Below are 23,711 nucleotides of genomic sequence, written 5' to 3' on the forward strand. Positions count from 1 at the left end.
CATCCTCCTTACAGCTCACATTCCACCCTAGCTTTGTGTCTTCTGCAAACTTGGAAATGTTACATTCCATTCCCTCATCCAAATCATTGATATATATTGTGAATATCTGGGGTCCAATCACTGATCCCTGCAGTACCCCACTAGTCACTGCCTGCCACCTGGAAAAAGACCCGTTTATTCCTACTCTCTGTTTCCTGTCTGTCAACCAATTCTCAATCCATGCCAGTATATTCCCCCCAATCCCATGTGCTTTAATTTTGCACACTAACCTCTTGTGTGGGACCTTATCAAAAGCCTTCTGAAAATCCAAGTACACCACATCCACTGGTTCTCCCCTATCTATTCTACTAGTTACATCTTCAAAAAAACTCCAGTAGATTTGTTAAGCATGATTTCCCTTTCATAAACCCATGCTGACCTTGTCCAACCCTGTTAATGCCTTCCAAGTGTTCTGTTATCACATCCTTTATAATAGACTCTAGCATTTTCCCCACTATTGATGTTAGGCTAACTGGTCTGTAATTCCCTGTTTTTTCTCTCCCTCCTTTTTTAAATAGTGGGGTTACATTTGCCACCATCCAATCTGTAGAAACTGTTCCAGAGTCTATAGAATTTTGGAAGATGACCACCAATGCATCCACTATTTCCAGGGCCACTTCCTTCAGTACTCTGGGATGTAGATTATCAGGCCCTGGGGATTTGTCAGCCTTTAGCCCCATTAATTTCCCTAGCACTTTTTTTACTAACACTGGTTTCCTTCAGTTCCTCCCTCCCACTAGACCCTTGATTCCCTAACATTTCCGGGAGGTTATTTGTGTCCTCCTTTGTGAAGACAGAACCAAAGTATGTGTTTAATTGTTCTGCCATTTCTTTGTTCCCCATTATAATTTCCCCCACTTCTGACTGTAAGGGACCTACATTTGTCTTCACTAATCTTTTTCTCTTGACATATTTATAGAAGCTTTTACAGTCAGTTTTTATGTTCCCTGCTAGTTTACTCTCATACTCTGTTTTTCCCCTCTTAATCAATCTCTTTGTTCTCCTTTGCTGAATTCTAAACTGCTCCCAATCCTCAAGCTTGTGCTTTTTTCTGGCAATTTTATATGTCTCCTCTTTGGATCTAATACTATCCTTAATTTCTTTTGTAAGCCACAGTTGAGCCACCTTTCCTGTTTTATTTTTGTGCCAGAAAGGAATGAATAATTGTTGTAATTCCTGCATACGTCCTTTAAATATTAGCCATTGCCTATCCACCGTCATCCCTTTTAGTAAAGTTCCCCAATCTATCCTAGCCAACTCACACCTCATACTTTCATAATTTCCTTTATTTAGATTCAGGACCCTAGTTTCGGATTCGACTACTTCACTCTCCATCTTAATGAGGAATTCTATCATGTTATGGTCGCTCTTCCCTAAGGGACCCTGCACAACAAGATTGTTAATTAATCCTTTCTCATTGCACAATACCCAGTCTAGGATCACCTGTTCTCTAGTTGGTTCCTCAACATATTGGTCTATAAACCCATCACGTACACACTCCAGGAATTCCTCCCCCACAGTATTATTGCTAATTTGGTTTGACCAATCTATATGTAAATTAAAGTCTCCCATAATTATAGTTGTATCCTTCTTGCAAGCGTCTCTAATTTCCTGTTTAATGCCCTCCCCTTCATAAATCATTGACAAAGTAGCCTCTTACTACTTTTATTCACTTTATTTATAACCTATTCAAATTATAGAGATGTGACCTCAGATAGATCTCTTAAATATCTAATTAGTTTCATTACACGTTGCGGCAATTGTGCCTGTTTAAAAAAAGTTCACAAAATTAGATTGAGGGGAAGTGTAATCCACTGAAGTGCCCCATAATCCTAAATGTTACAAAGGGTAAATATGCACAATTGCATGTTTTTCCTCAGTTACTTCTTGTAACTGCATTTTATGCTTTAGAACTGCTGGCGAAAAATGGCCTGAAGTAAACATTTTGGCCCCGATATTACCAGGGAGGCGGGATGGCAGCGGGGGGTGATTGGGCGCGTGGGTCCCGCCCAGTAAAATCCGTCCATTCCTCACGCGATCGCGGGTAAATTGAAGCCACTTACCATGGCTTCGGGTTTCCCGTCATTCATCTGCGCAGCGGGAGGACAGCGCCCCTGCATCACATGCTGTCAGCTGGAGGAGCCCTATTTAAAGGGGCAGTCCTCCAATGTTGCTCCTGGAGCAAACAACCAAAATTATAGAAAGGAGCAGCCCATGGGAAAGGCTGCTCCCAGATTTACTGATGTCTCACTCCAGGTCCTACTGGATGAGGTGAGGAGGAGGAGGGATATTTTCTACCCGGCGGACAGGAGGAAGTGGCCTGCCTCTGCCACCAAGAAGGCCTGCTTGAGGTGGCAGAGGAGGTCACCAGCAGCAGCAACGTCTCCCGCAAATGGATACAGTGCAGGAAGCACTTCAATGACCTAACTAGGTCAGCCAAAGTGAGTACACTTAATCATTCTCCTACACTCCGTCTTCCACATCACCGCCCCCACCCACAACTTCTTCTGCACTGCCAATACTACTCTATCACATCACTCCTCACACCCACTCAAACCTTATCCTCAACTTACCTGCACTTCCTCACCTCCCCAGTACTCATCCCACCATCACCACTCAACCCAATCCTCATACAATGTTATGGCTCTGTCTCATACTCACTCCCTGATGCATCTCTTTCACGGTCACCCTCACCCAAACCAATGCATTCAGCAGTTGGCGCCGTCACCATTACTCACTCACGAGAGACCAGAATGCACGGGAGAGCGCGAAGACCGAAGGGGGACTGCAAAATCTGGTCGTCCTCACAGACCTGGAGCAGGAGGCTCTGGAACTGAGCCGCACCCTCGAGTGCCTGTCCATTGGGGACGCCGAGACTGCCACCCAACTAATGGCTGGTGACAGAACTTTCACATTCAGCACTCACAGTAGCAAATGTGTTAACGTGCCTTGCCATCTTCAGCACCTCAACATCTGTCATCATGCTTAATATTGCCTTCTATTCTCTTACAGGGCCTTCAGCAACCACCTTGACAGCGAAGGGCGATTCCTCAGAGGACCTGCCGGCCTCTGAGGGGGCAACGTCACATCTGAGCAAGCCATCCACCAGCGCAGATACACACACCTCGGTGGGTCCCCGTCCTCAGTTAGTTGGGGTCACACATGGTGAGTCACCATACACATGTGAGCACGAGCAGACACTGGTGGCAGGGGCAGCTGTGGAGAGTCCGCGTCAGTGGGAGCACTCTTCTCCAGGCTCTGCTCAGCTGGACACAGATGCTGAACCCTAGGGGCCATCCATGAAAAGGAGAATGATCGAGGGGCAGCAGTACATTTGCGCGGTGCTGGAACAAGTGCCACACGAACTCTCCACAATTGCGCAGAGGATGGAGGAGTCCAACTCCTGCATGAGTGCAATGGTAGCACAGGTACAGGAGGGAATCTCTGAGATACTGTCACAGGGACGTGAGGGCATCTCTGAGATAGTGTCGCGGGAATGTCTGCGTTGGAGGGAAGGCTAGCCTCCATGGAGCTTCAAGCACGGCTCACCAATGAGTCCATTGAGGCCCTAACAATGGCCCTTCGGACTCAGGGTGAGCAACATACTGCCGCCTTAAACAGGCAGGCAGATACTTCTGGCACTGGCCTTACAAGGCTTCACACATGTCCTCCAAATTGTCATCCAGCAGAATGGTAGGAGTGATATGGGCCTGGCCCAGGGTAGGGAAGATGGCGAAAGCGGACATGGAAGTGGGAACGCCGCTCAAAGCGCCCCACGTCTCACCCGTTGCCCCCCTCTCAACCAGTACCCTCAATGCTGCCTCCTGTCCAGGTGGCCGAGTCTGCCCCTGCACAGGTGCAGGTGCAGCAGTCTTTGGAGGGGCCCTCACGGGCACCGAAACCCAGAGGGCATAGGCCCAAAGCATCTAATCGGCCAGGGCATGAACAAGAGCAACCTGCTACTACCTCTGCTGCAGCCACAGGGGAGGCACCATGTAGGAGTACTCGTAAGCGTAAGGTGAACGTTTGTGAACACAAAGGGGATGCACAAGGGTGTTTGACGGTTTGTCATTTTTAAATTTATATTTGATTTTTGTTAATGGCGCGTTAAATATTATTATTGTCACTCCTACTGCCACGTCTTGGCCATTCTTGACTGGCTTGTGTAATAAGTCCCTTTCATGAGGTTCACCATGAATGCCCACACTTGATGCCACCCATTGGGTCACTTTACAGTGGGTGTATGTGTAGTTGCACGACTATTTTGTGCGGGGGCGGTTGAGGGGGGGATGCTGGTGTGGATTCTTCACACTGTCTGATGTTAGGAGAACCATTCACGTATCAGTGACTCCCTGACCTCACGAGCAACCAGGTGAGCTGCTGTTGTGCCCATGGGTTGCTCCTCCTCCTCTGCTTCCTCGTCCTCGTCCTCTTCCTCCTCCTCCTCCGCCTCTTCCTCCTCCTCAATATGGGTGGCAGATGTGGATGGGGCCTCCTCCAGCGGCCATGTCGTGTAGGGCACAACAGATGAATATAATGCGTCCCACTCTGTCTGGTGCATATTGAAGCGCCCCCCCCCCCAGAACGATCAAGGCACCTGAAGTGTATCTTGAGCAGCCCTATAGAATGCTCAATTGTAGACCTGGTAGCGATGTGGCTGTCGTTATATCGACACTGTTGCTCAGTGGTGGGGTTGCTCAGAGGTGTCATGAGCCACGTGTGCAGGGGGTATCCCTTATCCCCGAGGAGCCAGCCCTTGCGGGTGTTCGGTGCGTTGAAGAGGGGCGGGATGTTGGACTCCCGGAGGATGAAAGGATTGTGGCAGCTGCCATGGTATCTGGCGCACACGTGAAGGAATCTCTTGCGGTGGTCACAGATGAGCTGATGGAGTGATAGCCCTTCCTGTTGATGAACAGTCCTGGCTTGTGTGGAGGTGCTCGTATTGCTATATGGGTGCAATTAATTACACCCTCCACCCGTGGGAAGCCAGCCACAACGTGGAATCCCACTGCCCACTCCGTCTGGCTGAGGTCATCCATGGGGAAGTTGAGGCCCTACGAAACAAGCCGTCGATGACCCGCCGTATGCACTTGTGTGCAGACGACTGAGAGACCCCGGCGATGTCCCCAGTGGCGCCCTGGAACGATCCGGAGGCAAAGAAGTTGAGGGCAGTGGTGACTTTGACAGCGACAGGTAAAAAGATGCTGCTCGGGCCAGCCGGGAGCAGCTCGGCATGAAGTAGGCTGCAGATGTCCGCGACTACCTGGCGACTGGTTCTGAGCCTCCGTATGCACTGCTCTTCAGAGAAGTCCAGGAAGCTGAGCCTTGATCTGTAGACCCTGTAGTGAGGGTAGTGCCTCCTGTGACGTCGCTCTCTCTGTTGTTGCCCTCCGTGCTGTTGTGCAGGTGCCTATGGCACAGCACTGTGTTGTGGAACTCCACATGGCGGAGGTGGACGGCATGCCTGGCGAGGCTCGTGATGTTGCTCATCCTCAGATGAAGTGATGAATGCAGCTATGGTGCCCCCCATCCTGACGGTGTGAGTTTGAGGGGGTCCGCAAAGTCACACACCATCCCGACTTGGAAATATATCGCCGTTCCTTCATCGCCGCTGGGTCAAAATCCTGGAACTCCCTTCCTAACAGCACTGTGGGAGAACCTTCACCATACGGACTGCAGCAGTTCAAGAAGGCGGCTCACCACCACCTTCTCAAGGGCAATTAGGGATGGGCAATAAATGCTGGCCTTGCCAGCGACGCCCACATCCCATGAACGAATAAAAAAAATGTGTTTGCACAGCAGAATTTAGGGTATAAATTAAAAATTTTGAGTGGAAAGACAAAGGTGTTGCAGCCAAAACTTTGCCTGAAGTGACAGAGTGCCCTGCTGCAATAAATGAGGTTTTCCCCCCACCTGTCAAATAATCCTTTGCATCTCCCACTGGCTGCTGGCTGAAACACGTCTGCTCCAACAGGGAGTGTTTCCCACAGCACGGGAAACACGCTGAGGATCCTTCAAAATTGCACCCCTGCCAAAATCTCCACTCAGTGAGATCTCTCAAGTACCTAACTATCTGACTATCTATCTAAAGCAGCATCCTGCCGGCTTTAATTGCCAGTGGGAGTCCCGTATTCAGGAGAGCGCACTGGAACGCGTCACTGGGGAACCCGGAAGTCAGCGGGTTGGAGCCGGGCTCCGAACCTGGTCCGGGATTCCACCATTTTAGGAGCACCCCCCGCCCCCAACGTACCCGCTCAGCCATCCGAAAATTGGCCTCTTAGTGTAGAACCTCCTTAATGTAACATCATTAGATTCCCTCCCATTAACACCATGGCCCGATTTTAAAGAGGGAGGGATATGGAACGCACGAGCCCCGGAGCGAGCGGCGAAGCCAGGGAGTCTGGGGATGTGGAGGCCCGAGCAATCTAAACTGCCCAGCCCTCATTACCATAAATGTTCCCGCTGACCCACCTGAAACCAGCCAGATCCACTACCAGGCCAGCGGGCATGTGTGAGAATTCAACGGCAGAAGGCCACAGCTGGGGACCCAGATAAGTGGTGGGGGGGGGGGGGCTCTGGATACAATCGGGGGGAGCCAGGAGCAAGGGAGGCCCAAGGTTTCCTTGTGAGGCCCAGAAGAGCACTCTTGCTCCTCCTGGCCCACAAAGCCACCTCAAATAAAATTTTAAAACTTACCTGCCTGGATCTCTTCTGGCCCACGATCCATCTCCCGGCAGGTCTGGCCTGGCAAGGAAGCCGTCACTGCTCCTCCGCTCAGGCCTCCGACTAAAGTTGCAGATTGGGTCTCAATGACATCATTGGGGCCCAATCTGCACATTTAAAGAAGGACCCTACTTCCTTTCTCTGTGTGTACTGCTCGCCTGCTCAAGAGAGTAGGTTAACTTCGGGACACAGCGGGACGGCAGCAGGATCAGAGCGGGTAAGATTCTGCCCTAATTTTAACTGCTCCCCTGCCTGGTTTCCATTAGGCAGGGGGGAGTTAGAATTGGAACCCACGAGTGAGATGGCAGATTGTGGGAGGTACTCACTAATGATGTCACAGACAGTGGAGTGCTGCCCAAAATGTTTGCTCTCAAACCGCCTTGAGAAAACTGAGAGGTACTGGTAAGTGTGATTCTCCTTGAACCTTTTCCCTGTAGGCACCTTTCTGTCTTCCAACGCAGACTACTTCCTGTTCCTTGCTCCCTCTGATCCACCATCAGCAGCCTCTCCTTCTGCCACCTTGCTCTGCCCTCTGGAATTCCCTCCCTCAGTATCTACGTTTTGCCATCTCCCTCTTTGCCTTCAAAAACATCCTTAAGACTCTGCTGTTTGACTGATTGTGTTGCCTTCTGTGCTTCATCCTTTTCTCCCCCTCTGCTTGGCGCCCACTTGCTATCCCCTTAATGATATTCAGGATTACCAGCAATTCAATAGACAAGGAGTGGCCAACATTTAAAAGTTTAAGAACTTTAAAAGAAATTGCATACTAACAAAAAACCACAAGTCTTGAACATAGTATAATAGTATGCTCGCTGATAATCTCATTAGAATGACAAGTCTACCATGCAAGAAATTTTGACATTCTTTGTTTTCAAATATTTACTTGAAATCTGGTTTGTGCTCTTTCGTTTCCTTCCTCTGCTCCCTTGTATCATTTCCTATTCCCTGTCTAATAGTCCCAAATCTCTCACAATCCATCTGTTTCATTACTTTTGTCATACTCTCTCTTCCAGTTTCTCACTTTCCCCCACTCCCTCTTACTCATTCCCTCTTTACTTCTCAATCCCTCTGTCCCTCTTACTCAATCCCCCTCCATCTCCCACTTTCCTTTTTTCTCTATTTCTCTCTCTTTCCTTCTTTCTCCTTCCTTTATCCCTCTCTTTTTATTATTCTGTATACCTAGATAGTGATTGTTGGCATAACAGAACTGAGTTCATGGGTAGAACAACATTCAAGAGGTGCACTTTAGCAACAGAGAAGCTAGTTGGGAATATTGGGAATTCAGGTGCACATCTTCCATGAATTTCCATCCATTACAATACTGGCAGATCTGATGAATTGTTATACCCAAACTTGTCTTTTCTCTTTACTTTACATTTTTCTTTTTATTGCACATTTAAATCTTTTTATTTAATAGCTTGCTATTTTTTGAGAATAGCAACATTTAGCTGACATTTGCCATGAGTCTGCTCAGTGAATTATCAGCCAGGCAGTATGGAGATTGACTTAATTTTAATTTCTGGATGCCAGAATTAGCATTTATTTTCCAAAGCAGTAACAAATGAGTTTTGCTATTGATTCACTATAACATGTCCAGTTAGTACTGCCTTAGAAAATTATTTAATTGCCATTCAGTTTAGGAAACAATTCCAGTGTCCATTTTTTTCTTCTTTTTCTTCCTCCCCTTCTTCCTTTCCTAGTGAGATAAATTTCCTACTGGGGTACAGTTCCATGGGCATTGGCTATTCTCAGTATCTTACCCAAACAGCCATTCTTCCTAAATACACCTAGACAGGCTCTTTGTCCAGTGGAAGGAGGAAGGCACTAAAGCTGAGCATGATCCTGTCCCCACAAACAAGCACTTCCAGTATTGGTCATTGGATGGTGATGAGGAGCAGGAACCTTGGCTGATTTTTCCTTTCCTAACGCAGGGATGCTCATTGTAGCGTAGCAGCCTGAGCTGGACATAAAACCAGATTCCCTAAGATAAAAGATCAACTCTTCAAGCTAATGTAGCAAACAGCTCCATCCTCTCTAAAGAAATATTTGCTTTCAAGTAACTTCTTGTCAAGTTATTTGTTATTCTCAAATGAATATTCAAAGTGATATTTTCGATAACATGAAAAATCTTTTAGAAATGTTTTGGCCAGTATCAGCACCTTCCACCTTATTGAAATTATATCCATCACTGATTGCTGAAAGAGGAGAGGGTAGCATGGAAGAGTGTCTTCCACTGTTGAGTAACGGCAGAAATGGCAGAGACGAATATTAAAATTGTCGGAAAATCAGGAGATTAGCTGACCTGCCAATTCTATTTCCCACCTCTGCATTGCATTACTCCCTTTTTTTTGTCCCCAGATTTATTTGAAAAATCCATTTTTGCATATTAAGCCTTAGCTGATGAGCTTTCACAGAAAAATGTAATAGACTTCAACCGAGGGGGGAGGGAACTAAAATGACCAGGGAGGAGTTCACTGGCTGACTGAGCTGTAGTTAACCCAGCTGATTGAGCAGTTAAATTCCTTGGCAGAGTATCTGTTCAACCTCGATTTTGCTACAATCATTACATCAAAAGGCTCAGTGTTACCGCTGGTGGGAGAAGGCTGTCATGGAATTTACCATGGATGAACTATCATCCCACAAACTACCTTTGGGCAATTAAAACCCAACTGTGCTGCACTTCCTGGCACTTTATTCAGCTCACCGGAGCTCAGCTCAGGAGTATTTTAAATTAATAAGTAGTAAAGTGTTCAAAGGCCCTGCTCATTTTTATGTTTAATTTTTCCTCATGGGAAACTGAAAATCTCTAACTTTTGACAGTCAAATAAATCAATACAAGTACAAACAAAGTTTGAACTAGCCATCAAATCTATATAATAGATTAAAGTTCTTGCGTGTGATGTGCACTTTCTGTACACATTACTTACTTACTATGTCATAATATTTCAGAAATCCTATATTTCCATCATTAATAGTAATATTTGGGACGTCTGAGCATTGCCTGTAACGTATAAAATAAAATATCAATGTAGACTTAACATTGGCCTTGATTTTCATCTCCCTTCTGTCCCATTTTTCAGCATCAACAGGGCTGTAGTGTGATAAAATTAGCGATAAAAAACGCTGACTTACTGCCCGAAGTTCATACCCGATGCAATTTTCAAGCAGATCAGCACTCCCACTCAAAGCAGGCAGGAACCTCATGCAAACATTTAAATTGGGGTCGTATGGTTGTATTTAGGACCTTGATGCTATTTTGGAGTGAGTCAGCGCTGCCACCGCTGTTTCTTAAAGCTTCCTACTACGGACTATTCATGATTGGTACAGGTTGGGAAACAGCCAGCTCGAGCACTACTTAAAGGGGCACTTGCTATCGTTTACATCACTGGAATCATTTAGTAGACATCTTGCCGGCATTTATCTGTTGATTTTGGCTGCAGAATCACTGTTTTTTGATTGCAGTTGCTACAAACCTATCAGGAAGTTGAAGGAGGTACTGGCAACATCAGAAGATGGAAATCCTTTTGGCCACTCCAATCTGGCTAGAGGAAGAGGAGCAGCAACAACGGGTGGAAAGGCCACATGTAACTGTAGCTGGAGCTGCAGGGAGTCCGCAGAGGAGGAGGGAAGCTCGCAAATGTCCTTGCCCTCCAAATAGGGTGCACAGTCCCAGAGTCACCTAAGTCCAGTTCTCTGAGGAGCAGTGTAGAAGGAAGCTGCACTTCTCCAGGGAGGCTGTCACAGACCTGTGTCGCCTCTTACAGCAGGAGCTGTAACCCACTGCCACAGCTACCAATGCATTGCCTGTTGCAGTCAAAGCAACAACAGCCTGTTTGCCTCTGGCTCCTTCTAGGCTCTAATGGAAGATAGCAGCAACATCGGTCAGTCTTTTCATGCTTGCATTAAGCAGGTGACTTATGCCATGTTCGATACAGCAAGCGAATTTATTACATTCCCCATGGACATCTGGAAGTAGCAGAATATGGCTCTGGGGTTTGCACACATTGCAGACTTCCCCCAAGTCCAGGGCATCATTGGCTGCACACACATTGCCATGAGGGTTCCTGCAAACAAGCCTGCTACCTTCATGAACCACAAGCATTTCCATTCCCTTAATGTGCAGCTGGTGTGCTGTCTCCATCAACAGATCATGCAGATCTGTGTGCTTTCCTGGCAGCTGTCATGATGCCTTCATACTGGGCAAGTCCTTCATCCCCCACTCTTTGACTTAGACCTATACAGCAAGTCAGAGCCAGGCTGATTGAGGAAAGGGCTATCTTGCCTGTGCACCTGGCTCATGGTATCCCTCAGATACCCATGCTCGCCAAAGGGCCTGCACTACAACCAGGTTCACAGGCCAGCTAGAGTCCTCATTGGAGTGTTCAAGCAATGCTTCTGCTGCTTGGAGGTCGATTGGCTTTTTCCAATACAACCCAGAGAGAAAGTCTCAGATCTTCGTTGTCTACCACATGCCACACACCTTTGTTCTGCAGCAGGGAGAAGACATGGAGCCATCACTGGATGAAGAACTTCAGCTTCGTGACCAGGACAACTCCAACAACATCGAGGATGGGGCAAAGGTGGGAGGTCACCAACAGCACCCTGCAGCCAGAGCTCTTTGGCAGCAACTAATTGAAAATCGCTTCGGCTGATCTATCCTGCATCCCCCATCACATTAACAGTCCAGTCCAACATCTCTCCCAGACCTTCCAAACTCCAATAAACTACTTCCAACCAAAGACCAACATTGATATATATGACACCTGACATTGCAAGGTCAACAGCTACTACAGGATCACGTTGCAGACAAAATAATAGTTTAATAGCCTACACAAATGCCATCAAATAAATTATCACCCAAGTATTAGCTCATACTGCCTTTCTTAAATTATTTCTTTCCTACTTTATCAATTCTACAAGGTGCTCCCTCAGTGGCTTCAGCATGGGAGGTAAAGGCTGCTATTGCTTAGATGAGGGCTCTTCAGATGCTCCTGGTTGGCGATCTATAGGAGTTCGAGCCTGAGAGGGCCCGTCTGCAGACTGCAGCATCTCAGCAGCAGCTGAGGCAGTCTGTCCCAGCTGCCGTCCTGTGTGCCATGGAGCTGCGGCTTGGCACTCCCACGGATCAGAGGGAGAGCAGAGTATGATGCATGTGAAACCCTACCTATTCAATCCCAAGCCTGTCCAAGGCAAAGGAGATGGTGGCGCCCAGAGCCTGCATGACACCGGTATGTACCTTCCTGAGAGATGCAACTACTGGTGCCATAGACTGCTGAAAGGAAGACAGAGGTGTAATGTCCAAAGAGGTAAACACACACTCTGAGATTGGCTGCAATGTCAATGCCATGCACCAGAACCCCACACAAGTTGGAAATGGACTCCTCCATACTCTCCACACATGGTGCGGCAGCAACTTACCACACATTCCAATCCTTCAAGCAGTTACTGGTGTACATGAAAGACTTCTGGAAGAGGAAATGGAAAGGTAAGCAGTAGCAGATGAGGAGCTGCACACTGTAGCACTACATTGCTGCCCTGACTGCATGTGTGATTGTCTGAGGAAAGAGAAAACGAAAGGAAAATATCCAAACACCCTGCTGCACTTGGCCACCAGCCTCACCATCTCCAACACTGCCTGTCCTCCCTCTGCCAATTATATCGATGGTAGCATCCTCCACTTAAGCGAGGGTTTGCAACATTACTTCACTTCCACCGGTTCTGATCATCTCTGCGATTACTTGCTAGCTTGTTCTGCACAAAGAGTGGTAGTGGGGTTAGTGTCTGCCCTATCACAGAGTTGTAAAGATTTGTGATGCAGCTTCATATAGTGTGCATACTGAAAGGAGAATCAGCAAGTTGTGTGCAGTGGGGGAGGGGGGGGGTTGCGGGAATGGCGGTTGTGGTTGTCTGGAAGTGCATACATTGCGAGGTGTGAAAGAAGTTACCACAACAGTGAAATTTCTTCTAATTCTAACCAAATAAAAGCAGAATGTTGTTTGTGCCAATTTTGAGGACAGTAGCAGGTGCTAAATTATGATTAGATGCAAAGGGAGGTGTGATGGAGTGTGGTTAGGTGATTGGAGGAGAGGCATGTGGAGTATGGGAGAGACGATTGGTGGTGGTAGGGGAAAGTGTGATGTTACAAGGCTTCATTCAGAGTAAAACAAATATAAAGTTAACATTCTTACCTTGACAGCCCTGGTAAGGTCATTGAATTTCTACCTGCACTGCAGGCAGGTCCTCGGTATGCTACTGCTGGCTTATCCTGTTGAACCACCTCTCTCCATGCCTATTGGCTGATTTGTCTAGGGACCCATCTGCCATCAGAAGGACCTCCTTTCTAGCCATCACTTGCTCCACCAACATCTCCACGACAGCATCGCAAAGACAGGGTGCCCTGGCATTCAGTGTTCTTCCTTCAGCTTTTACAAACGTGTTTCTCAGAAACCACCACTAAAACGTCACCTCCCCTTTAAAAGGTGCAGGCTGGCTTTAAGAAGGGTTTCCCACCCTTCAAATGGCGGCATGCCTATGAACAACGAGGTTCATGCTGGCAGCTTTAAATCAAACTTAAATGCAACCCAACCATTAAAATGGTTCGGGCCTTCTGATGCCTGCTGCCCACCCGATATACGCTCCAAACCAAAATCGGGGCCATAATATTTACTGTTCAATCTTCCCCACGCTAGTTGGCACTTCTGTTCCCCCAAATGGTGTCCTCCACATCTGCTTTTCTAGGTGGAGCTACAGGTAGGCTTTATTAACTTAACTTTTACAATTTACTAAAAGTATATTTTAATATGGTAACTTTTAAAACCTGCTGCCTGCCTGCCTGCTCTTCTTGCTGCTGATAATGTGATGCTAGACGCTGATAGACCTCATGCATATTGGGTGCAGGTGACCTATATTATTGAGCATTGATGCATGCTGTACATCTGTGGTGCATAGCATGGTATAATATGGTGGGAAGCAGTTGGGGTGCTAAGTGTCATAGCACCAGATGTGTGCCATGCCCACTAAGGCCTCTAAAAATGTTAATACAGTCCTTACCCCAAAATACAGTCTCAGCACTTGAACAGCACTACTGGTTCTCAGCACCCATATAAAATGGGTGCTGAATGGTCTGCCCATTCAGTCAAGTTGGATCCTGTTCAGTAAAGGGTATTTTGCTTGGCTGTTGCATCAGTAACTGCAAGTTGCCCCAGCATATGTATGGTGCAGTATCACATCAGATAGTGCTTTAACCTACCAAGCCATCTGGCGAGCTTGAGAAACATGCTGTAAGCTCCCAGGAATTACAGCCCATGTGGCAAACCTCCTGGCCTCAACCACTCTCCTGTTAACCTGTGCCAGCCATTGATCACCCTCTGTGCATAAATATTTCCTAACATTTGTTCTTAGTTTCCCTGCACAACCTCGAACCTCTTGTGCTATTGCCCTGGTGTATATGAAAGTACCATTTCAAGTTCATTTCTCTATTCTCTCTGAGATGTCTCTTTCCAAAGTTGAAAAGTCCTAACTTATCAAGGGATTCCAGGGATCAGCCTTGATCTCGAACTGTGGTTATAGCTTTAGGGTGGAAATAGTCTTTGACCAGTATTTTATACTAGGTAGTTTAATACAGTATACTTTAGTATGTAAATAGAGCTGTAATAGCTTTGCCTTTGATATTTTAAATGCTGATATCTTAAAGCCCCGATTTTAACCCGGAGCGGAAATCGGGTGGATGGGAGGAGGGGGTTGGTGTGGGGGGGGGGGGGGGGGGGTGAGGCCTAAACTTTCCTTATGGATCCCGAAGGAAAATAGACTTTACACAAATAATGTAGTGGGTTTGATGAAATAGTCTCCCAGTGAAGTCGGAGAATCATAGAATTTTCCAGTTATATTTTTAGTGACTTTTGTGCTCATCAAGGGTATATCAGAACTGGGAAATGAAATGTCATTTTCAGTTTTGACAGCTAGTTTCAGTATCAAGCGGTCCTAGATCAGATATAGCACAGGCAAGATACAGACCACAGCTCTTCTGAAATCCTTCGGTATTGCTGGTTAACCTAACCTCAGAACACTGCACCAGTGTAACATTTCCTTGTCCACACCATAGCAACTGCCTTTATGACCTCTACAATGAGACTGTCAATTGTGAAAATTATGAACAGCAATGAGCTGTGGACTTGTGCCAGTTGGGAAGCTTCCCAAACTCATTTCATACATGACCTTTTATAGCTTTCAGAGAGACTTTCATTGCTAATCTAGGCTGTATGTGAAGTGAAATCCAAGAATGAAGGGAAAGTATTCTGCCCACTGTGACAACCCATTCCCCACGATTTTCCATTTTAAATGTTACAAGCACAAATTGCAATATAATGTACTTTATAATAAACTGTGGTAAGCTTTTGACAAGGTCCCACATGGTAGACTGGTCAAAAAAGTACAAGCCCATGGAATCCAAGGGAGAAAGGCAAGTTGGATCCAAAATTGGCTCAGTGGCAGGAAGCAAAGGGTAATGGTCGACAGGTATTTTTGTGACTGGAAGGCTGTCTCCAGTGGGGTTCAGTACTAGGTCCCTTGCTTTTTGTGATATGTATTAATGATTTGGACTTAAATGTAGGGGGCATAATTAAGAAGTTTGCAGATGATACAAAAATTGGCCGTGTGGCTGATAGTGAGGAGGAAAGCTGTAGACTGCAGGAGGAAGGTACCAATGGATTGGTCAGGTGGGCAGAAAAGTGGCAAATGGAATTCAATCTGGCGAAGTGTGAGGTAGGGCAAACAAGGCAAGGGAGCACACAATAACTGGGAGGATACTGAAAGGTGTAGAGGAAGTGAGGGACCTTGGAGTGCATGTCCACAGATTCCTGAAGGTAGCAGGACAGGTAGATAAGGTGGTTAAGGAGGCATATGGAATACTTTCCTTTATTAGCCGAGGTATAGAATATAAGAGCAGGGAGGTTATGCTAGAACTGTATAAAACACTGGATAGGTCACAGCTTGAGTACTGTGTGCAGTTCGGGTCACCACATTATAGGAAGGATGTAATTGCACTACAGAGGGTACAGAGGAGATTTACGAGGATGTTGCCAGGACTGGAGAATTTTAGCCATGAGGAAAGATTGGATAGGCTGGGGTTGTTCTCTTTGGAACAGAGGAGGCTGAGGTGATTTAATTGAGGTGTACAAAATTATGAGGGGTCTAGATAGAGTGGATAGGAAGGACCTATTTCCATTAGTAGAGAGGTCAGTAACCAGGGGGCATAGATTTAAAGTGATTGGTAGAAGGATTAGAAGGGAGCTGAGGAAAAATGTTTTCACCCAGAGTGGGGTAGGGGTCTGGAACTCACTGCCTGAAAGAGTGGTAGAGGCAGAAACCTTCAACTCATTTAAAAAGTACCTGGATGTGCACCTGAAGTGCTGTGACCTGCAAGGCTACGGACCAAGTGCTGGAAAGTGGGATTAGGCAGGGTGGCTCATTTTCGGCCGGTGTGGACACGATGGGCTGAATGGCCTCCTTCTGTGCTGTAAATTTTCTATGATTCTATACAGATATTGGGTATAGCATTTATATAGTTGCATTGAACATTTGCTTTTTCTGTGATCATTGAAAATAAATTTAGAACTGAAGCAAGTTCTTTGAAATGTTTTTTTACAATCAGGTTTGCAGACCAAAAGGACTTTTTTCTGACATACACAACTAATTTTCAGTAACATCAACTGATTTTTCATAATTGTTTCTTTATATGAACTCATTTAGATTTTTAAAAAATGGATGGAAATATCCCAAGTCTCTGTAGTACTATTTTTTACACATTTTTGTAGAGAATCATTGAATTTTCCAGTTATATTTTTGGTGAATTTTGTGCTCATATTAAATGTCAGCTGTGGCTCAATGGGTAGCACTCATGCCTGAGTCAGAAGGTTGTGGGTTTAAGTCCCACTCCAGAGACTTGAGCACAAAATCTAGGCTGACACTCCCAGTGCCAGTACTGTGGGAGTGCTGCACTGTCAGAGGTGCCCTGTCTGCCCTCTCAGGTTGTTGTAAAAGATCCCATGGCACTATTTTGAAGAAGAGCAGTGGAGTTCTCCTGAGTGTCCTGGCCAATATTTATCCCTCAACCAACATCACTGAAACAGACTATCTAGTCCTTTATCGCACTGCTATTTGTGGGATCTTGCTGTGCACAAATTGGCTGCCGCATTTCCTACATTACAACAGTGACTACACTTCACAAAGTACTTAATTGACTGTAAAACACTTTGGGATGTCCTGAGGTTGTGAAAGGTGCTTTATAAATGCACATTCATTCTTACTCTTTATTAGTACTGGGAAATTTCAGATATAATTTCATCCTTCTTAAAGACAGTCTCAATTATGGTTCAAGGAAATTCAGTTGAAGTTCATCAGTTCGAAGAACACTATCCAGTTCCAGAATTCCAAAGATACTATCCTGTTATGGCTGCTAGCTCTCTCTGGTTTATCTTTTCCTAAAATGTATGCATCTGTGGTATAATGAATCACATATAAGTGTTACATTACGCAACTTACATACATTACATTAACAGGACATTCCTCCAACAGATATCACTTTCCGACTTCAATTAGAGGGAAGGGTGTGTTTCACTGTAGTTTATTCTGGTACTCCTTGGACCAGTGTATTGTTGTGTCTTCCTGTGGTGCAGGATTTTAAAGGATACTGAATGGCTGCCAGTATAGACCAGACGATGCCTGAGAAGCCACAATAGAGAATCTCAGCAGTTTGTTATCTACTGAGCCCCAATATTTGATTTATATATTCACCCTTAGGATGTGGGCATCACTGACAAGGCTGGCATTGATTGCCCATCCCCACTTGCCCTTGAGAAGGTGATGGTGAGCCTTAAATTACTAACAGCCAAGTAGTATTGCCTATATTATGTATAGATTAAGGAACTTCTGTTTGTAAAATGAAAAGTAAGGACTTTTCAGTTTTGATAGCATTGACAATAGATTAACACTGGCCGGTGTTTAAGGTGTTGCCATATAAAGTAGGATCTTACAAAATATTGATATAGGTCCTCACAGGATAGTGAAAGAAGGGAAGTAGTTGCTTTTATATAAGGCCTTATATCGTCAGACTATCCCAAAGCACTTTACAACCAATGAATTATTTTTTGGAAGTGTATTCCCTGATGTTATACATATAAGTAAACATGGCAGAGTCCCACAGATGGTATATGAGATGAGAGATCAGTTAAATGTCTTTGGTGAGGTTTATTGAGGGAGGAATTTTAGGCAGCACACTGGGAGAATTCCCTGCTCTTCGAATAGGGACATGACATCTTTTACGTCCATCTCAACAAGCAGACATGGCCTCGGTTTACTGTTCCATTGAAAGATGGCACCTCAACAATGCAGCACTCTGTCGGTACTGCACTGAAGTGTCAGCCTAAATTACGTTCTTATGTCCTGGAGTGGAGCTTGAACCTAAGACTTTCTGGCTTAGAAATTCGATAGCGCAGCACTTGTTTTTCAGGTGCAGAACAGGTGTCTAAGTATGCGCTCCGCCCCCTGCATTCCCATTTTTGGGTGCGATCAAATTTCTAAGCCTCTGACTCAAAGGCAAGAGTGCTACCTACTGGGTCAAGCTGGCACTTATTAAGGTTATTCGTATGGTGAATTGTGCAAAAATTCAGTATCCTCCCTAATGTACTTTCTGGCACATTAAACTGTCTCGTGTCTAAAATGCATTACATTTAAATGCCATCACATTATGGTATTTTATTTAAGAAAATTACAATATATAGATTCATAGATTTTGTTGAATTTGATTGCTATGTTAAAATGTCGATATTATTTTACAGGGAATTCCAGGATTGCCTGGAAACCCAGGGTTACCAGGACCCCAAGGCATTCAGGTAAGAATTATTCTTTAATGAATCTTATCAAGCAGTTGATGTTCACTTTGTAACTCAGTATACTTACTAATGGATGCCTTTTATAGGGATTGCGTGGGTTTCGTGGCTACAAGGGCGAGGAGGGGAGACATGGTGTTCCGGTAGGAATGAGTTTAATACATTTACTATATGCTATAATAAACGGATTTCAGAATGAGAATTGAACTCATTTTCTCTTATGTAACAAAACAACATCAACAACAACTTGAATTTATATAGCACCTTTAACGAAGTAAAACATTCCAAGATGCTTCATAGGGGCGATTATCAAACAAAATTTGACACCGAGCCACATAAGGAGACATTAGGACAGGTAACCAAAAGCTTGGTCAAAGAGGTAGATTTTAAGGAAGGTCTTAAAGGAGGAGAGAGAGGTAGAGAGGTGGAGAGGTTTAGGGAGGGAATTCCAGAGCATAGGGCCTAGGCAGCTGAAGGCATGGTTGCCAACGGTGGAGTGATTAAAATCGGGGATGTGCAAGAGGCAAGAATTGGAGGAGCGCAGAGATCTCGGAGGGTTGTAGGACTGGAGGAGGTCACAGAGATAGGGAGGGGCAAGGCCATGGAGGGATTTGAAATCAAGGATGATAATTTTAAAATCGAGGCGTTGCCAGATCGAGAGCCAATGGAGGCCAGCGAGCACAGGGATGATGGGTGAATGGGACTTGGTGCGAATTAGGATACGGGCAACTGAGTTTTGGATGAGTTCAAGTTTATGGAGGGTGGAAGATGGGAGACCGGCCAGGAGAGCATTAGAATAGTCAAGTCCAGAGGTAACAAAGGCATGGATGAGGGTTTCATCAGCAGATGAGCTGAGGCAGGAACGGAGATGGGCAATGTTACAGAGGTGGAAGTAGGCGGTCTTGGTGAAGGAGCGGATATGTGGTCGGAAGCTTATCTTGGTGAAATAGGTTGCCAAGGTTGCGAACAAATATAAAGAATAATAGATTGCACTCATCGGGGTAGATCTGGACTTTGTGCGATAGTGCAAAGTGGGTGACAGCAAATCTGCAACCTGTTTCATATCTCTCCCAATTTTTATTTCCATTGATCAAAATAAAAATGGGGAGGGATGTAAAACAGGCTGCCGATTCGCAGTCACCTGCTTTACATTATCACACATGTCAAGATTTTTTTTTTATTTGTTCATGGGATGTGGGCGTCGCTGGCGAGGCCAGCATTTATTGCCCATCCCTAATCCCTAATTGCCCTTGAGAAGGTGGTGGTGAGCTGCCTTCTTGAACCGCTGCAGTCCAAGTGGTGAAGGTTCTCCCACAATACTGTTAGGAACGGATTTCCAGGATTTTGACCCAGCGACGATGAAGGAACTGCAATATATTTCCAAGTCACGATAGTGTGTGACTTGGAGGGGAACGTGCAGGTGATGTTGTTCCCATGTGCCTGCTGCCCTTGTCCTTCTAGGTGGCAGAGGTTGCGGGTTTGGGAGGTGCTGTTGAAGAAGCCTTAGCGAGTTGCTGCAGTGCATCCTGTGGATGGTACACACTGCAGCCACGGTGCGCCTGTGGTGAAGGGAGTGAATGATTCGGGTGGTGGATGGGCTGTCAATCAAGCGGGCTGCTTTGTCCTGGATGGTGTCAAACTTCTTGAGTGTTGTTGGAGCTGCACTCAGCCAGGCAAGTGGAGAGTATTCCATCACACTCCTGACTTGTGCCTTGTAGATGGTGGAACGGATCTGGGAGTCAGGAGATGAGTCACTCACCGCAGAATACCAAGCCTCTGACCTGCTCTTTTATGTGGCTGATCCAGTAAAGTTTCTGGTCAATGGTGACCCCCAGGATATAGATGGTGGGGGATTCGGCGATGGTAATGCTGTTGAATATCAAGGGTAGGTGGTTAGACTCTCTCTTGTTGGAGATGGTCATTGTCTGGCACTTGTCTGGCACGCATGTTACTTGCCACTTATCGGCCCAAGCCTGGATGTTGTCCAGGTCTTGCTGCATGCGGGCACGGACTGCTTCATTATCTGAGGGGTTGCGAATGGAACTGAAGACTATGCAATCATCAGCGAACATCCCCATTTCTGACCTTATGATGGAGGGAAGGTCATTGATGAAGCAGCTGAAGAAGGTTGGGCCTAGGACATTGCCCTGAGGAACTCCTGCAGCAATGTCCTGGGGCTGAGATGACTGCCCTCCAACAGCCACTACCATCTTCCTTTGTGCTAGGTATGACTCGAGCTACTGGAGAGTTTTCCCCCTGATTCCCATTGACTTCAATTTTACTAGGGCTCCTTGGTGCCACACTCGGTCAAATGCTGCCTTGATGTCAAGGGCAGTCACTCTCACCTCACCTCTGGAATTCAGCTCTTTTGTCCATGTTTGGACCAAGGCTGTAATGAGGTCTGGAGCCGAGTGGTCCTGGCGGAACCAAAACTCAGCATCAGTGAGCAGGTTATTGGTGAGTAAGTGCCGCTTGATAGCACTGTCGCTGACACCTTCCATCACTTTGCTGATGATTGAGAGTGGACTGATAGGGTGGTAATTGGCTGGATTGGATTTGTCCTGCTTTTTGTGGACAGGACATACGTGGGCAATTTTCCACATTGTCGGGTAGATGCCAATGTTGTAGCTGTACTGGACCAGTTTGGCTAGAGGTGCGGCTAAGTTCTGGAGCACAAGTCTTCAGCACACAGCCGGGATGTTGTCAGGGCCCATAGCTTTTGCTGTATTCAGTGCACTCAGTCGTTTCTTGATATCACGTGGAGTGAATTGAATTGGCTGAAGACTAGCTTCTGTGATGGTGGGGATATCGGGAGGAGGCCGAGATGGATCATCCACTCGGCAATTCTGGCTGAAGATGGTTGCAAACGCTTCAGCCTTGTCTTTTGCACTCACTTGCTGGATTCCACCATCATTGAGGATGGGGATGTTCACAGAGCCTCCTCCTGCCGTTTGTTGTTTAATTGTCCACCACCATTCATGACTGAATGGGGCAGGACTGCAGAGCTTTGATCTGATCCATTGGTTGTGGAATCGCTTAGCTCTGTCTATAAAATGTTGCTTCTGCTGTTCAGCATGCATATAGTCCTGTGTTGTAGCTTCACCAGGTTGGCACCTCATTTTTAGGTACGCCTGGTGCTGCTCCTGGCATGCTCTTCTATACTCCTCATTGAACCAGAGTTGATCCCCCGGCTTGTTGGTAATGGTAGAGTGAGGAATATGCCAGGCCATGAGGTTACAGATTGTGCTGGAATACATTTCTGCTGCTGCTGATGGCCCACAGTGCCTCATGGATGCTCAGTTTTGAGCTGCTCGATCTGTTCTGAATCTGTCCCATCTAGCACAGTGATAGTGCCACACAACACGTTGGATGGTGTTCTCAGGTGTGAAGACGGGACCTCGTCTCCACGCGGACTGTGCGGTGGTCACTCCTACCAATACTATCATGGACAGATGCATCTGCGACAGGTAGATTGGTGAGGACAAGGTCAAGTCGGTTTCTCCCTCGTGTTGGTTCGCTCACCACCTGCCGCAGACCCAGTCTGACAGCTATGTCCTTCAGGACTCGGCCAGCTCGTTCAGTAGTGGTGCTACCGAGCCACTCTTGTGGTGATGGATATTGAAGTCCCCCACCCAGAGTACATTCTGTGCCCTTGCTACCCTCAGTGCTTCTCAACATGGAGGAGGACTGATTCATCAGCTGAGGAAGGACGGTAGGTGGTAATCAGCAGGAGGTTTCCTTGCCCATGTTTGACCTGATGCCATGAGATTTCATGGGGTCTGGAGTCAATGTTGAGGACTCCCAGGGCCACACCCTCCTGACTGTATATCACTGTTACCGCCACCTCTGGTGGGTCTGTCCTGTCGGTGCGACAGGACATACCCAGGAATGGAGATGGAAGTCTGGGAGATTGGCTGTAAGGTATGACTAAGTCAGGCTGTTGCTTGACCAGTCTGTGGGACAGCTCTCCCAATTTTGGCACAAGTCCCCAGATGTTAGCGAGGAGGACTTTGCAGGGTTGAACTGGGCTTGAGCTTGGTTTGCCTTTGTCGTGTCTGGTTTCATTCTTATTATGATTTTTTTTCACAAGATTGTACAACTGAGTGGCTTGCTCAGCCATCTCAGATGGCAATTAAGAATCAGCCACATTGCTGTGGGTCTGGAGTCACATATAGGCCAGACTGGATAAGGATGGCAGGTTTCCTTCTCTAAAGGGCATTAGTGAACCAGATGGGTTTTTACAACAATCCGGTAGTTTCATGGCTTCCATTATTGATACTAGTTTTTTTTTAATTCCAGTTTTAATTTATTGAATTAAATGCCCCAGCTGCTATGGTAGTGATTTGAACTCATGACTCCAGATTACTGGTCCAGTAACATAACCACTATGCTACTGCAACCTTAGAGTTAAAACACAGATCAATCATGATCTAATTGTATGGTGGAACAGGCTCGAGGGGCTGAATGGCCTACACCTATTCCTATGTTCCTGTTTTCTCACTATCAAAGTTAACTTTGGATTTTTACAACTAAGCATGTATAAAATCGAAGTATCTTTTCACTTTGCCATTGACATAAAGTGCAACCCAATCAGCTGATAACTGGATTTTGTTAATTCTCTCCATACTACCACCTTCATTTAAAAAAATTTACTGATGACTTTGATCGCACTAGTAGATATGCAGGACAATTATTTAACATGTACTTGACTGCTAAAATCCTATGGGTAAATTCATCAATCAGGGAGTGGCACTCAAAGGAGCGCTGGTTACAGACAAGACTGCAACAGCGTATCCCTGAATAAACACACCCTATCCTCGTTACAGGGGTCTCAGTAATAGCATCATTTCTGCCATAAACCCACGGCCTCCAACTTCTCCATGTTATATTTTACACTATGTTATGGGAAATACATTATAGCACACATCTTATTCCAAAAAGAAAATGTTATAAAAGAATAAACGATTCTTCCTACACCGTGATGCAACCATCTAGATATAAATAATATTTTGCACATAAGGGCATTTACTAGCTGTGTGTGAGAGAAACCTTTTGCAGGTATAT

General features: G+C 46.0%; 1 protein-coding gene across 1 annotated transcript in view; it reads left to right on the top strand.

Moving 5' to 3' along the window:
• col21a1 (collagen, type XXI, alpha 1) overlaps nt 1–23,711 on the top strand; it is a 315,698-nt gene that overhangs the window by 112,175 nt on the left and 179,812 nt on the right. The window contains exons 11-12 of the mRNA XM_067985251.1: nt 18,597–18,650; nt 18,737–18,790. Of these exons, the coding sequence (XP_067841352.1) occupies nt 18,597–18,650; nt 18,737–18,790 (108 nt within the window). The remainder of the gene's footprint in view (nt 1–18,596; nt 18,651–18,736; nt 18,791–23,711) is intronic.

The sequence above is a fragment of the Heptranchias perlo genome, chromosome 5 (assembly GCF_035084215.1).
Source record: "Heptranchias perlo isolate sHepPer1 chromosome 5, sHepPer1.hap1, whole genome shotgun sequence".
NCBI lineage: Eukaryota > Metazoa > Chordata > Chondrichthyes > Hexanchiformes > Hexanchidae > Heptranchias > Heptranchias perlo.